The 17,173-nt window shown below is 39.5% G+C and overlaps 1 protein-coding gene across 1 annotated transcript in view; it reads left to right on the top strand.

Moving 5' to 3' along the window:
* Positions 1-3,589: 3,589 nt before the first annotated feature.
* Positions 3,590-17,173, top strand: part of LOC146317681 (A-type potassium channel modulatory protein DPP6-like) — a 104,286-nt gene continuing 90,702 nt past the window's right edge. Inside the window, exon 1 of the mRNA XM_084732479.1 lies at positions 3,590-4,347. Within this exon, the coding sequence (XP_084588605.1) occupies positions 4,156-4,347 (192 nt within the window). The 5' untranslated portion in view covers positions 3,590-4,155. The remainder of the gene's footprint in view (positions 4,348-17,173) is intronic.

Raw genomic sequence — 17,173 nt, 5'->3', positions numbered from 1 at the left:
TTGTATACTAAGATAACATCTGTGCATCTTCAGTTAAAGTCTTCGGTAACTTTTGTGTATAAATCGCTCAATGGAATCAGAAGTAAACTCAGTCAGAGTTTAAAGCCATCACTCACAGCATCATGAAGCACATTATGCATTCTCATTAAAATGCATCTGTTATAAGCTTGCAATATAATTACACTGTCCCATATCACACCTGAAGTATGTTTTCTTGTACTGGCTCCAGCAGCACCATTAGCTTCCTGCAGAGGTATTAGGTATGCTGCAGCTATCAGCATCATTATAGCTGTTATTACATGCCTCTTCAATTTTTTGCCTCTTATAACGAAGGGCTTGACTGCAGTGATGTTTGTGAGAGTGTGTGTGTGTGGGGGGGGAGAAGGCATAGCTCCAGTCAGCTGCTGTATCTGCGAGGAGGCGATAGGGGAGTCAAGCTGAGCCCAGGCTCCCCGGCGCGGTCCTGAGGGGAGCGTTAAAGCAGCCAGGCGGTTCACAATAGCTCCCCAACAAGGTGAGGGAGATTGGAAGACATCTATCAGAGAGGCTGGGATGGATGTCAAGTGACTCGGACCTATTTCCCCAGGGGTGCGCAGACCCAGGAAAGGCATTTATGAACTAGAGAAACAAATGATGACAGGGACCGAGGCGAGCCAGTGTGTGAGAGGAGGCCCAGCCTGCGACATAAATCTCCGCTGCAATTAAAAAGCATGCAAAAAGCACTGAGAAAAGTTGTGGTTCAATTGATTTATGAATCATACTCAGAGTCAAAGGAAAATTGATTCAAACTGAGGAGAAACGAGGGATAGAGACTAACTTTAATTAGGCAAAGGGAGTAATGTCCTATGTCCTTGTTTTGGAATGAATGTCCAAACCTTTGAAATCAATATTCTGTATTCCAGATACATATCCTATTATAGAGGTTACATTCATAATTCAAACCATGAATCAATGAGCCTCCAGCACTTCTTTCAGAGCTAGAGATGACTCACCATTTGTAAAAAAAAAATAAAATAAAAATTAATTGAAACTCACTCTTTGTCCAACCAATAATAGAATTTTTTTTTATTTCTGCTGCTGTAGTCAGTTAGCCTTGAGTACTCTTTACAAAATAAACTTGATGAACTTAATGGGAGATGCAAAACAGTGATATTCACTAAACTAAATGTGTGTATGTGGCCGTTTGGAGCCATGCTTCAGTGCTGCTTTTGAAGTCCGTACCCCTGTGAAGATGACCTATTTCCCAGAAATACAGCACGGCCCCGGTGGAGTGATAGTTTGAGCTGTCGCAGCGAGAGGCTGAGGGGTGTTCGCCTGTGGCATTCATGACAGGGATGGCAGAGATTTTAACACTTTGACTCAAGAGCCTTTCCCCACCCTCGCCGTCCCCTCCTCTCCACCACATATAAGCCAATATTCTGCCTTTAGCAGAGGAGCTGCGTTGCTTTGGCCTCTGTGAGCATTTCAAGCATGAAATCACTTGCAATGTAGTGTATGAGCTGAATAACACTTGTGGATGTGGACTGACTGAAAATATATGATAGAAGGAAGGAAACTGCATACATTAAAGGGGAGGAAGAGATGCTTTTCATGGTTTGAATTATTACTGTACGATGGGATATTAAAGGAAAGTATTTATGAGACTTGAAGATGGTGCAGGAGGGAAGTTGGTGTTAGTTTGTATGAACACCAAAAATAAACTCCTTCCTGTTTATTCTGTTTTTGATGTATGTGGCAGTACTTTACACATGGGAGAAGTTAGCCTTCAAATCTTTCTGTCAGAGAGGCCTTTCTAAGATGTGGGCAATGTTCTATTATAACCCACACCATGACCTTTTGACCTTTCAAGTAGTTTTGCTGCCTAAACTGAATCAAACAGCAATCGACAACAGAAATTAAGTTTTAAAAAAAGTCAAATAAGTAATCAAAAAGGTTCACGAGTCAAACTCCATGCAGTCTCCAGAGTGAAAGTCTTGTGTTTAAGCCTTTCATCCACCACAGCCTGCTCCTGATGTGGACTTTGTCGCTTTTTATATTATATATAAAGCCCTTCTGCCAAAAAGCCCTTTCTTGGCTTTCTGACAGAAAAAAATCTGACAGAATGTCCTGGGGCTGTATTACAGAAACTTCCATAGTTGCAGAGCCTATCTGAACTGTTTGGCAACTGTGGTAATTAGGATTAGGACCTGATTCAGGAAAAAAGCCATTACAGACAAACACCTAATGTTCCCATCCTAAATTAAGACAGGAAATGTGTAGCCTCACCAAAATCTTTATGACTGCTAAGCTGTTCTAGTTTTCACTTTCCCACCTGTTGTAGTAGCTAACTTACCAACTAGCTAACAGTAGCCAATGGTAATGGGACTGTTTGTTAAAGTAGCTAACAGTAGTGTTTGCTAACTAGGAATGAAACAATAATCGGTTTCACAATAAACCATGATAAAATTCCTGATATATGTCGGATTGTTTTGCATCAGTGAAATCGGTGACTTTGACAAAACAAGGACGTGATGCCATTTCAAATCACTTAGAGGTTTTCAGTGTGAAACTTTGTGAAATTATTTCAGTGAGCGTATCAGTACTTTTTGAACATTTTCAACACAGTTTAACAATATTACAATAATTCTGACAACAGTTATATTTCTGGTCACTACAATAGTGATATTTAATTTCCAGACTGTTTTATCTCTATAGCTAACAATAGCTAATGGTAGTGTTAGCTCAGCAGAGGGTGTGTCTGCTAGCTTAGCCCACTTTCTTTCTTTTATCTCCCCAGTTAGCTTCGTTGTAAATTTCCGATTTCAGATTTACATGTTTTAAAGTGCTTGTGTTTGTTTTTGCTCCATTTTTTCAATGCAAGTTTCGACACTTTTTCGTATATTAAAAAACAACAATGGTTACTAAGTTGTTTAGCTGAGCGTAATGAGAAAAGCTACTGTCGGTTGCTAGCAAAAGGACTTAAAAGTTGATACGCAATGTTATATTGACTAACTGGGATTTCCTAACCTGAGATAAAATATGAGGAATTAAAATAAATTAGGATTCATAAAGTGAGTTAGGATTTTCTTCTGTAATATCAAATTAGAAAAACATCCTGATCGGTTCTTCTTCCATGTGCCTTTTTATTTTTTGGGAAATTTGGTTATGTGAAGGTTTATTGATCTCGACTTTAGCTTTAAAATATCACTCACTTTGTTAAAGCTGAATTTCCTCAGCCAAAATGAGCAACAACAAGAATATTTGTCGTTTCACACCTGAAGTCGACCCCTTGAGAAGCCTGTGGTCAGCCTGCCCTAATCCAGTGCGCCACAGAGAGGCACTCGAGCTCCGTCCAGGGACCATGTGCGATCATATGGGAGAAAAAAAAAAACATATGACCCCGTTCATGAAATCACAAATGAGTGTGACTTCTTCATCAGAGGTTGTAAATGAAGGTGAATACAGGTGAAACTTGTGCGGTGCTGGCGCATGTTTGTGCGTAAAAAAAAAAACAAATACAGCCACCCAGAGCAGAAGTGCAGCGCTACAGTAAAAGCTGCTCTTCTCTCAGCGCTGCTGGTCACTTCTCATGCAGAGCGCGTCTGCGGAGAGTACCGCCGGGCTCTCTGCGTCCTTCACGCTCCTCATCCGCGAGGACAGTCCGCCAAAAAAACAGAGCCGAAAGTGTCGAAAACATTATCTCCCGCTCTTTTATTTTGTGGACAATCAGCGGGAGCGTAGCGGGGGATCGAATATCTGATCGGAAACTCGGCGCGTCCGCCAGCTATCTCGCTGCAAGGAGGCACCGGGAGACTGAAGAGGGGAGACAACGTGTTGTGAATACAGATGAGAGCAACTATTGACACCTTCAGCCCACCAGTCTGCTGTGCGCCTGGACAAAGCTAAAAAGGACATCGCTGCGAAGGATTCAGCTTTATATCGGTCTATCAATCCTGCCTGTGAGTCATCCACTACCCATAGATGCTTATTTACTAGCTGTGCGTCTTCACCTTATCTTTTCTGCTCCATCCCGGAGGTGAAAACTGGCTGCCTGCCATCGGTTCTCCTCGAAGCGCACAGAAAACCAATAGATCTGCCCCCCAAAAAATCAGGAGAGACCCGTCTGTGTGGCTGTGACATGCTGTAAGTTGTTTTTATCTGGACTGGACCTGTATTATGGCTTCGCTTTATCAGAGATTCACCGGGAAGATCAACACCACCAATTCCTTCCCGCACCCACCTGAGGCCAGCCACCTTCTCGGTGGACAGGTTGCAGACGAGGAAAACGCAACGAAGACCCCCCAGCAACTCGTCGATGGCAGACCTCACGTCCAGTACCGCAAGAAATGCTTGCAGGAGGACGAGGATGTAAGACCCTTCTACTTTATTTGCCAACATAATCCCCACTTATTAATAATCTCCAGATGTATAGTTTAGATAATTCCCATTCAAAGAGCACACACTGTCAGACAATTATGCGTACACACACAGACAGTTGCAGGCCTGTAGAGAATATCTCCGGAGATATAAAAGTTCTCCCATTGGTTTCACTTTTACAAGCTGGTCAAGAAAGTTTTAAAATGTTGCTTTTTTTTAAATGGCAACTTAACTATTGCTTGAATTTGTGTTTTGTGGCATTTTTTTAGTTGGAAAACCTTTGTTTTTTAGAGCATCCTCATCACTGTCAAGTGTCTAACAGATGAACACGATGATAACGTGAAAATCATCACTGCCTGATGTGATTCTGTGAGTTTTCCTTCGGTGCCGTCCGTGGTGCTGAATTGCAAAGCTCATCACAAGGTTCATAGACTCGACAGCCTGCATAGACATAGTCTGTGATGTTTTCTGAATGAAAGCTTTGAGTTTTGGTTTTGTATGCTAGTCACCATGTTGCCAGGAAATCTAAATTTAGTCAAAGGGGAAGGCATCTACGATGTCATAGGCCTCTTGGATGAGTTGCAAAATTGTCTGCAGCAGCCTTTGACCTGTTACCAGTGCTATTCTTTATTCCTGTGGAGCCCAGAGGTATAGCTGTCATGATTGTCTGTGCATGTCAATTTAAACTTCATCTTGTCAGTTTTACAAAGTATAAAGCTGCCAGAACCCGAAACAGAAGAAAGACAACCCAGGCCCCTATAAAGACTCACAAATCCTTAGTGATACTAACTCAAAATTCTCAGCGGAGTACTACACCCAGAATCTAACATTCATTCTTTTTTGTCTTTTTGGTCAGTTTCGCGATTTGTAAGCATCATTGTGACAACTAAGTATCTAAGTATAAAACTACAAGAACCTGAAACACAAGAAAAACGACAGAGGTGCCTATAAACATTCACAAATCTTTGGTGATAATCACTGGAAATATTATTATAGAACACTGTATTTGGAAAAGATGTTTTTTAGAGCATCCACATCATTGGCAGGTGTCAAATAACAGATGAGGATGAAGATGATGTGATAATCATCACTGCCTGATGTGATTCAGTGTGTTTCCCTTCGGTGCTGTCTGTGGTGCTGAATTTGCACAGCTTGTCCAAGGTTCTTAGTCTGGATAGATGGATGTGGTCTGTGATGTTTTCTGAATGATAATTTTAAAGCTTTGATATTTCAGTTTTGTATGCGGGTCACTGTCTTGGCAGTTGCTGTACCAGAGCCAGAAAATCTAAATTTAGTCAAAAGGGAAGATGTCTTCGGGAATGTCTAAGGCCTTTTGGAAAAGTTGCGAATTTGTCTCCAGCGTTTGACCTGCTAGAGGTCTATTCTTAGTGATTTTTTTATACATACATTATTGCCTTTGGCTGGTTTAGCAACTTTTAAACATGATTTTTGTCAGTTTAACAAACCATAAAAATGCCAGAACCTGAAATACAAGAAAAACAACCCAGGAATGCACCTGTACAGATGCACAGATCTTCAATGATAGTCACTTGAAATACAGTATTTCAACAGTTAGATTTACAGTGGGGTGCTAAACCTGAAATCAAGTCAGGTTATTCCCAAAAGTTGAAAAATGTAACATATCTCAAGTCTTCACATCAAGGAGGACAACATACACATTTTGGGTAATATCACAATAGACAAACATTTGATTTCTTTTGGTGCTCAAATTGAAAAGTCCATTACAAGCTTCATAGTCTGGATAGAAGGACGTGGTCTGTGATGTTTCCTGAATGGTAATTTTAAAGCTTTGATTTTTGCTTTTCTTTGCTGGTCTGTGTCTTGGTAGTTGCTGTACTGGACCCAGGCCTCTTGCATGAGTTGTGAAATTGTCTCCAGCAACCTTTGACCTATTACTGCTAGTTATCTCTCTGTAGCCTAGAGGTGTATTCTTGTTGGTCAGTTTAGCATCTTTTAAACATCATTTTGTCAATTTTACAAAGTATAAGACTGCGAGAACCAGAAACAGGAGAAAAACAACTCACCTGCTTATAAAGATACACAAGTCTTTATTATAGAACGCTGTATTTGGAAAAAGGAGGTTACGCTTCAGCAGTTGGATTCTCAGTGGAGTACTAAACCCAAAATCCAGTGAGCTTATTTTAAACAGTTGAAGAGGTAGCATGTCTCATGTCTTCAACTGAATGAGGACAGAATATTCACATTACACTTATTTATTTGGCTCACATCACAATAGACAAACATTTATGTGTTGTTTTTTTAACTTTGTTGCTGTGCATGGTGCTGAGATTCAAAAGATCACTGCAAGGTTCTTAGTCTGGATGGATGGATGTAGTCTGTGATGTTTTCTACATGATCACTTTAAAGCTTTGACTTTTGGTTTTGTATGCGGGTCACTGTCTTGGTAGCTGCTGTACTGGAGCCAGAAAATCTAAATTTAGTGAAAGAAGAAGATGTCTACAGGAAAGTTATAGACCTCTCAGATGAGCTGCGAAACTGTCTCCAGCCTTTGACCTGTTACTATTGCTAGTGGTTATTCCTCAGGAGTCCAGAAGTATATTCTCTGCATTCATTGTCTTTGTAAAAATTGAGAAAATGATGTTTATAAGTTCTTAAATTGACCAAAGTATAAAGCTGCCAGAACCCGAAATACAAGAAGGATGAGCCAGGCGCCTATAAAGATTCACAAATTCTTAGTGATACTATCTCAAGATATCTTAGAAAACTTTATTTGGAAAAGAAGGTTGTACTTAAGCGATGGGATTCTCAGTGGAGTACTAAACCCAGCCGACTGTTTATTACAGACATTATAGAAAGTTCTTGGTTATACACATGAATATAGCAGAAAACTGCAAGAAATAAAACTACAGTTCAGTCTGTTTACATGTAAAGTGATTTTATCCTCAGTTTAGGTCTTTTTTCAACAAAAGTCTACATATGCCTATAAATCACTGAAAACAACTGGGGGAAAAAAGCTTTCAGAAACATTTCTTATGGTGTACAGAAATAAATGAGGTAATGTGAGAAAGCCCCACAGCAGCATGTGCAACTGTTTTTCTCAGCTTGTCTCCACATGATATATAAATAAAGTTATTGTACTATAAATAAAACATATTCACAAGTTCAACAGACAGAGTCCAGAGAGATATTCAGCTTGTATTTTTGAGAGAAGCTGCACTTATTTGGACAGAATTTCTGTTGAATGAGAAGATCTGTAGCTTAAGACGCTGCTTTGTCCATGATATTTTGTAGATACATCATTTTTATTATAATTGTTCAACATATGTCTTCATTTGATGTTAGGGTTGCACAAAAAAATTGCAGTATGGCCGAGTGCAATATTCAAATTGCAAAACCAGAATGAAATCACAGTTTTTTGAAATAGGAAAAAATGTGTGAGAAAACAACATTATAATGATGTACTGTAGTGCTGCATAGATGTTCTGGTCTAAAAATCTTGTTCTCCAGATGGAAAAAACATGTTTGTTTGGAACATAAATATCACAATGTCATGATTCTATTTTTTCTTTTCAGTGAACATGAAAATTGTCTGTTCATTTCCACTATTTGTGTCGCATACAGCCATCGCAATTTCAGTCAAAATAAATTCAATACTTTTTTTTTTAACCAAATCATGCAGCCCTAATTTGTGACATGAACAATGAATTAAGTTCCCTCATGTGAGACAGTATATGACCTGATATTGACCAGTGTTTGGAAAAATTTGTACCATTTTCAGTCAACGATGTCCAAGTTATCTTTCGAACGTGCTTAATACCCATACAGCTAAATGCAGAACATAAAATATAACTTAAAGGTGCTGTGTGTGACATTCACTGCCTGTAGAGGGCGCAGTAGGACACCAGTATCTCAGACCAAAGTAAATGCACACTCTGTGTAGTCAATAAATTTGGCAAAGAAAAAGAAAAAGGAAGCAGCGTCTGAACATACAGTGCTGACGAATCTCAGATAAAACTGTCGATCAAGTTTAAGATTGTTTCACTACATTGCCTGTTTTTTTTTTTGCCTGAAATGTTCTCAGAGACATATTTGCTTTGCTGTAATATGAGAAAGGTTCTTACCAGAGACTCCCTCATTGACTGCTGCACTTTCCCCTGGCTTGGAGAAAAAATTGGAGATTTCGCCACACATAAACTTGAACTTGAATAGGGCAAATAATGGATTTTGATAGGCAGTGGCATCTAGTGAGGCATAATATCATATATTACACCTTTAAATAGTTAAAATGTCATCAAAATTTATTGTCAAAACACTTGGCTGTCTTGTCTTCATTATGGTGGTACGGCAGATATTCAGTAGCAGATATTTGCTGATTATCTCCTCTTGAGCCAAAAAGGACCAACCAGTATGTGGACACAGCTGCTTACACAGCAATGTTGAATACTTGATTGTGATTGGTCAATAAGGGCATCCTACGGTCTGTTATAGGCCGTTGCTAGGGACAACGCTCTGAACATAGACTGTTGGAGACATAGTAGAAGCAATAAAATGTTTTTTTAATTCATAAAATCATTTAAATCAATATTCTGTGTCAAATCATTATTAGTTTAAGTATAACAATAACTATTATCATTTTTTCTTAGTCAGTCTTTGGTTTGCCTGAAAACGCTTTGCTTCCACAGTGTTTTGTTGATAGAGTTTGTTGTGTCACTGGTTTGCAGATGACACCAGTTCACACCAGCAGCAAACACAAGTACATTTGACTGGCCTTTCATCTTTAAATAGCTGCCAACACTGCAATGTTCCTCTGAATTATTGATGTCTGTCACATCAAGAATCAAGTGATAAGGTTGGCAACAGGCTCAACACTGACACTGCTCCGGCTGTCAACAGCAACACCTAGTGCTCGTCATATTTCCCTCATTTCATTTTAAGAGCCTCGGTGTTTATCTAATGAGATACTTCATCGCTGGAAAATTCAAAATCAGGATTTTCTCGGGCAGTTAAACCCAGCGATTGCATTTCAGGAGTGTGACCAGGAGCTTTTATTGTGCCGTTGCTGGGTTTCCAACATATTTATCAGGTTTGCACTGTTAACCTTGAGGTCACCTTTACTCCTGATGTCCCCCTGAGTCGTGCTGGAGCATGAAATTGCCTTTAGCCTCAGGAGATGGGGAGACTGTTTCAAGGAGTGCTATATCCCTCAGTAAAAGTTTAAAATCACTGTTGTTGTTTCCGTTTATTTTGCAGAGGTAAAGGGCAAAAATTGAATTGGAAATGTCTTGAATGTCATTAAATTATCCACATATTTACCTGCACGGTTGTTCAGCCTTTTTCCAATATCCCTCAGTTCCAGATGCAGGTTGAGCTGCTTTCTTTGTTTGTTTTTTGTCCACAGCTGGTGAAAAAATGGAAATAATTAGGTTTTTTGTAAACAACTGTTTAATTTGTTTACCGCAGCGTTCTTCTGAGCTCTTGAGCTCACAAAATGCAGGCACTGCATCTTTGTTTGCTGGAGAGGTGTGTGTGCTGTGGGACTGATTAATTGTTTCTGCACTCAGTGTGTAAGCATCAGTATTTCGTGTTCAAGTTTGAGTCACACAGGGAGACATCAGCAGTAGTTCTTTCTCCTCCTCACTACCCTTTACTGCAAATAGAAACCCACAAGCGTCCTCAATAGATTCTTGTTGTATGTAAAGGTGAAATAGGCTGACATTTTACCTGCAGACTGGAGCCCCGGGGACACTTTCATGACTGGGCATGGATTGACTTTTCTTTTATGCACAGCAGAGGAAATGTAAACATTTCTCTCTGTTGGTGTGCAGAGGTGGGAGGGAGTCACACATGTGCAGGTCACAAGTAAGTGTCCAGTATTAACCTTCAAGTCACAGGAAGGTCCCAAATCACTGTGGTGAGAATCAAGTAGGTCAAGTCGTTTCCCTACTATTCTCTACTTGGATAATGTAGTGTGACATTTACCTGTTTTATGAGTTGCACATTTACTTACTTCCTGTCAAATCTATAGTAATGTTAGCTTCGCCTACTAACTCAGTGACTTTTTATCCTTCAGTTAGTTACTTCACTTTTCACAGTTAGCTTGGTGCATGATGTAAAGTGTTTTTGAGCATTTCACATCAGTGTTGGGGATAACAGTTATTTATTGTTAATAGTGTTTACTGTATCTTTGAGCATTTTGATAATCATCTTAGTGTCTTAGGTAGACATGAACAACATTAGCTAGCTAGCTAGCATCATCATCTTCATTCAAACTCAACAGAAACGAAATAAATCTACTACGAGAATCACCAACTCCCGTTTGGTTTAAACCCTTAATTCAGAGTAGAGAATTGAGGGGGAGGCCGGACATCAGAGAACACAGCGAATATAGCCAGAATATTGTTACATCTAACTCTGTGAATTAAGTGTTTTCAACTAAATAACCAGCGTCGATGATTCATGGAACAATGGAAAGTCAAACCAAGACGATTTGGTGAGTTTGATTTTGTTTCTGTCGAGTTTGCATATAGACGACGATGCTTCCCAGCTAGCTAATGGTGTTAATTGCTATCTAAGACACTAAGGTGATTATCGAAATACTCAAAGACACTATACACAAAACAAATGGTAAATACTATCAACAATAAAATAGCTGGGAAAAGTAGCAACTTAAGGATAGCGTTGACAGGAAGTAACCAGACGTGCAGCTCATGAGACAAATATAAGTCACACTACATTGTTCAAATATAAAATAAATCATGTGAAACACAAGTCAAGAAAAATTCTGGTGATCCACCCAGTTTCCACATTTAAATTTGTTAAAAGACAGTGATTCTGAAAAGTTAAGTTTTATTTTCAACATAAACAAGGACTGTTAACACCTTGTAAATCTTAAGATATCTGACATTTTGTGCGATCAATAACAAGCCTCCTAAATGACCTGTTACACTGCCACGAATCAGTCCCCCGATTGTCTTTGACATTAACGATATGTTTTCTCAATAAAGTTCAGGATTGATTTTAAGTCTGACTTTTGCTTGATTAGCTTTTTAGCTCACCAGTCAGTACGTCTGTAAGTGGAGGTCGTGTCACTGGTTTTTGAGCTGCAGACTTTAAATATTGCTGTTATCTTCTTTCTAGCATCATTGACAAGCTTTGTTGACAGCTGCCTTGTGCATTGGCCTGGTCTGCTGCGTCCTCATAGGTTGCCAGGTTTGCACGTGTTGCACTAAAAATCTCCCATATCTCAATACCCAGAAAAATGGGTACTGGGATCCCTCTCCAAGCACAGACAGACATGCATTTGATGTCACACAGAGCAAACCAACAAAATCACATGAAATACAATTTTGTTCATGTAGATTATAAAATTAAAGTGAAGAATGTGGATCCGGGGGACATTAGATGGCTTCAGCTGTTATCAAATGACCTCCTCGCTACAGATAAAAGACCATATCTGTGCAAATGAGTGACCAGTAAAATAAGACAAAGAACAGAACATTTTAACAGTGGAATGATTTCCTTCCTTTGTGGTTCATTCTTTATATAAATATAAAGATGTCCAAATGATTCACAGATTCAAAAGATGTAAATTAAGGAATAAATGTCCATGTGACTCCTCCTTAATGGCTCAAACACTAAAAATAGTCTGATTTAATTTGGTGATCTAAACCATCTCTGCTAAACACGATCATGTGGATTTAGAGTTTTTGTATTCATTACCTGTCAGTTTCCTAAATGAGTTTAACATTTTACAGATTATAATTAAGGCACATCAGAGATTCCTGCCTCAAGCTAAATCTCAGAGCTTTTAACACAGACTGTACTTTAATCACTGATTTCAGCTACTGCCTTGCATCATAATTACATTAATAAGTTTATAAATAATCACATTATATTTATTTATGCTGTTGATCATCACAGAAATTAATATTTTATGAGAAAACATAACATTTTCACTCAAAACACCTAAACCTTGCTGCTTGCTTATTGTGATTTTGTGACGACAACTGTGACTTCATGTTTAACTCTAAGCACAAGTCATTAGTGAAAGGCTCATTTCCCTCAGGCCTACCTTAATCTGAGACCGGTATGCTGCTCTATAATGCATTAGTCATTATTTCCTCTGCCTAGGCAACAGATTTTTTATTAAAAGTACACTGAACATGTGTTTTAATATTACTTTTAATGGGCTGCCTCTGCTTGAAATTTACTTAGCCTACAACAATGCCCTCATGACAGAGAAATATTTTCTCTGAGCAGGCTGGTGGCAAAGACGGTGGTGTTGAAACATCAAGGTTACAACAGGCTGCATCTCTGGGGATGAACACAAAGAGCTATGAGCTCTCTGATTTCTCTTTAGAGATTACTGGAGTGTTTTTATAGCGCAGCCATCATATTTCAGGGTGTATTCTTGGCTGGATGTTGCAGGCCTTCATCCTGCGAGGCGTCATTACACCTGCACGGTTGTCATCTTTAAATTAATTTGCTTGAAGCGATAGGCTGGATTATTTAATGTGGGGGTTGTATGAGGTACTTATTGGTAGTCAGGGTATTAGTTACAGGAGGTGACGGTCTTCGCCCTCGGTTTGGAGAAGCGGAGAGAAGAAGCAACACAGAATCTAAGAAAGAAACCCCTGTGGACACTGTTAGCAACAGAACATAATTTATCTTCTTAAAAAAAGGTCTGCCTGAAAAAAAACAACAAAAAAACAGTTTAAGCTTACACTCTATCAAAAATATTTTCACCACTTTACCTTGCCATCAGACAGCTTTTTCCGACGTGCAGCAGCTGTGATGTAAGGCAAACTTAAATTTCTCCAAAGCCACCAGACTCCCTTGGCAAAAACAGTTTCCCTTCAGAACACAAGAGCTGCCTCAGTCTGTTTCTGTGTTTGTTTGTTTTTGTTTTGTTTTTGTGTGCGTTTTATTTTGTGACTTTGGTGAATCCAAATTATCCTTTTGAAGCACCAAAGTCAATCACAAGAGCAAACTAACAGATTGAGACAGAAATAGATAAGCATCTCCCGGGTTCTGCGAGGCAAAATTACTGATTTCACCCATGGATGATTTGGAGAGAGGTTGGTTTGGAGAGAGTGATATTTGGCTTTTATTACAGAAAAGGTTTTCTGGCAGCAGGGTTAAGTAGTGAGAGTTTTCTGAACATACTGTAAACTTAATACTGATATAGATTTTTTTTTTTAAGTGGACCTTTTCTAAGTGGCTAAAATACTTTTCGATTCCATGCTGGTGCACCCCGCTGTTGTAGGGAATATTTTGCATTGAAAGAATGAAAAATGAAAAAATCATCAAGTTAGAACAACATCAGAAAGAAAGAAATTTGTTACATGAGATGCAGAGTTGTCTGTTGACATCATATGTACAGAAACATTATGTACAAGATTAATTGCTCAGTTGATAACTTTTTACAAATTCACATATTGCACATCAATTTTTGCTCATGTGAAATTGGTAATATAACTGTGTTGTACAGATAGAGTGACCTAGATGAGTTAGAAATAACCCTGATAGCATACAAACAGATTCAGCATATACCCTAACATCCACGTTGTTCAACCTGACTTCCTGTCTCAGGAAACAGAACCATCCAAGCAGCATGTGAATGCAGTGATACACTAGGGATACGGACCTGATACAACCCTACGTAAAATAAGCCGAACTATCCCTTTAAACGCCACATTGGTAAAATTTCACTCTATCAAAGGAAAACTCCCCGTCCTCAAAATTGTGTTATTCTGTTTTTGGATTGTGGGAAATTGGAGTTTAAAAGGAGTGAGTCATTAATCACAGACTGTGCGGTTTAATTCACGTTCGATACTGCTGCCCAGGGCTGAGATACACACATGCTCACGCTTACATCCAGCATGTCCTCATATGCACTTAACTGTGGCTTCTACTTAGAGATACTCCAGATCTGAGTAAGACAGTTTGGCCCGGTTCCCAAGTCTTAGTTTTAGCTCTGTGCTTCCTTTGAGGTCCGGAGCTCAGATAAATCAGCCAGACGGAGCTCAACAAGAGCAGGCAGATAAAAGAAAGAGCGAGCGGCGTGATGTGATAGGCTGTCCTCATTATCTCTACAGCCGGGCTAACTGAGTGCTTCAGGTGATGACTGCTTACTGAAGGCTGCCACTGGATTTGCTACCTGCTGCACTCATCCCAAGCAATGCTGTGTCCTGAGATGACTCCCCTCTTACAACACAGGCCAGTACAAAAGGCCAGATGTGCGGTAAAAGCGGGCATTTGAGGATGATTTAATGGCTTTATCAGAGTCAACAGTTGGAAGATGGCAGGAAATGAGAGGAGGGAGAGATGAGGAATGACACGCAACAAAGGTCCCTCGCTGGATTCAAATCAGGGTTTTTGCTTTTCATGGTCTGCACTTTAAATACCAAAGCCACCAGGGAATCCATTTGCATTGTGTTTTTGGTACTGTGGTCACGTTGTACCTGCTGTTTTATATGACAATTTTATTTGTGGCAATTTCCTCTTAACGGCACAAGCTAAGATATTAGGGGGTTTTCACATCAGGGTCCCAGGCTCAGATCCAATTACACTTGAGCCTAAAGTCCAGTTCACTTAATTAGTCTGAACACTGCATAACATACCTGAGCATGGTTCTTTGAGTGGTCCTGAGTATGGTTAATGGTGTAAATACTAGTATCAGCACTCAATACCTCTTAGGTATCGACTGAAATAACCCAGAACCAAGTAACATAAAAACTACTTCAGTGAAACGATACCTGCATTCAATCTTTTTAGTCCCCAGACATAGAAAAAAATTAGTATGTATATGGCTTTGCTTGCAGCCAATCACAGCAAAGCCTTTTTCATAAAGAAGAACTTTCAAAATAAGATATTGAATGAAGTACTTTATTGGTATCAGGATCAGTTTAAGGGTATTGGTACTGGTGCTGGTATCATAATGTTTTAAATGCCCTAATACTAACTGTGCCAAAGCAAGGAAATGGACTGCTACATCTTGTGATTTGCAGGCTTTTCTACACTTTCTGGACAGCAAGGAAGTGAAAAGGGGGGCAAGCGACAAAGCAATTGTATCTAATGTGAAAGCACTTTTATACTGTATTTGTTAAAAAATGAAAAAAAAAACCCACACATGGTCAGTTATTAAATCTATTATTAAATTTGTTAACAAATAAAACAAATGTTTGACTATAACAAAATGTATTTTAAAAAATAAAAAACAAAATCTCGAAATTGAGGAGACAAAAGATTTTTTTTTTTCACTGCAGCACTTTCAGCCTCTGTGCTGCGCGCGCCAGTTTCGTAAACCTATGTTAAATGTTTTTTTGACCACCTGGGGGCAGTGAAAACATTTGAACACATAACTGACATCTGTATCACCTTTTACACTGATATGACAAACATAATGCTTATATATGCATCCAGCAGTTAGCATTCATTTGGAGTTTTTGTTTTTGATTGTTACTGTCCCCTGATAAAATGAGGTCCAATATTACCTCTCCCTTTAGCTCAGTTTTGCTCTCCAGCCAACTCCTCTGGGAAATATCTGTTTCTTTAGCTGCTCCACTATGTTCACCAACTAGTTGCTTACTTTGTCTGTCTGCTGTTTGGTGCTGAGCAATGTGTTTTCAGAGCTTTTGATAAAAAAAAAAAAAAAAGATATGAAAGGTTGTGAGAGTGAAACAAAATAGTAAAGTTGCAAGTGCAAAAGCAAAAACCATAGAGCTGAAGGGAACTGCAGAGTTTATGATACAGTAATTCTCTCCTCTTTATCACTTCAACCCCTTTCACATAACGTTTAGTGATTTGATTCATTAGGAATATAAAAATATTGATTAGCAGTTTTAAGGTCTTGGCTGGATCATAAACCTCATCAAATTTGAGCTAAACTGCAATTCTTTATTTTTAGAGCACTTTTCAAACCTCAGGTAACCAAGTGCTTTATTCAAGGCAACAAATTAAAACCCAAATACTAAAAGCTTTTTTTTTTACAGCTAAACAAAAGACAAACTGTATGAGATTAATTGTAAAATAAAACAAAATCAAATTTAAAAAAGAAATTACAGAAATTAACAGAAGAAAACTCAATGCAAGGTTTCTGACCACGCAGACCTTTGTGCTCTTCAAACATGCTGTCACCCGGTGCAGCTCCTCCCCTCAGGACAGCACAGCATCCTCGGCAGGACCTCTTGCTCGGCGTTGCCATGGTTGCAAAGGTGGAGAGGGTGAGGCAGTGTAAGCTCTGGGAACACACACACGCTGCGGCTCGTTTGGTGGCTCTGACTGCCATCTGGAGATGACGCAGCTCTCACATTGCGCACCGAGCATCCTGTGCTTGTGTCATCCAAACTGTTACGTCCATCGTAACGAGCATGGCGAGTTTTTTTTTTTTTTTTTCCCTTCCAATCTAAAAACAGTCGTTCCCCTTTGGCTCCTAATGAGTATGAGCCTCTACTCCTGTGCTGACACATATTAACTATCGACCCCTGTTTTTTTTTTTTTTTGGCTCCTCTGTTCCCAGAGGGTGTCTCAACAGGTCATCCATCCCCCCCACCCAGCACCTCGATGCTCTGTCGACATGCCATCGATCATCCCTCGCTGCGTTGCCCTCCCCCCACCACCTCTACAGACCTGTCAACAGCACGTCAGCAGGCTGCTGCCTCGCCGGGAGACTGTCCCTCTTCCTCTTGATGATTTACTATATTATTACACGAGCTGACAGTGGGCATTAGTCAGTGTTTAAATACAGAGAAGCCTTATTACTCCCTGATGAGGAGAGACGAGGATCCTGCAGAATGGCTGATGCTGAGTCTCTTGTGGTAGATTTTCTGCTCTG

The sequence above is a fragment of the Lutjanus erythropterus genome, chromosome 12 (assembly GCF_056507025.1).
Source record: "Lutjanus erythropterus isolate fLutEry1 chromosome 12, fLutEry1.hap2, whole genome shotgun sequence".
Classification (NCBI taxonomy): Eukaryota; Metazoa; Chordata; class Actinopteri; order Lutjaniformes; family Lutjanidae; genus Lutjanus; species Lutjanus erythropterus.
The sequence above is the reverse complement of the archived record's forward strand: the minus strand, read 5'-3'. Positions and strand labels throughout refer to the sequence as shown.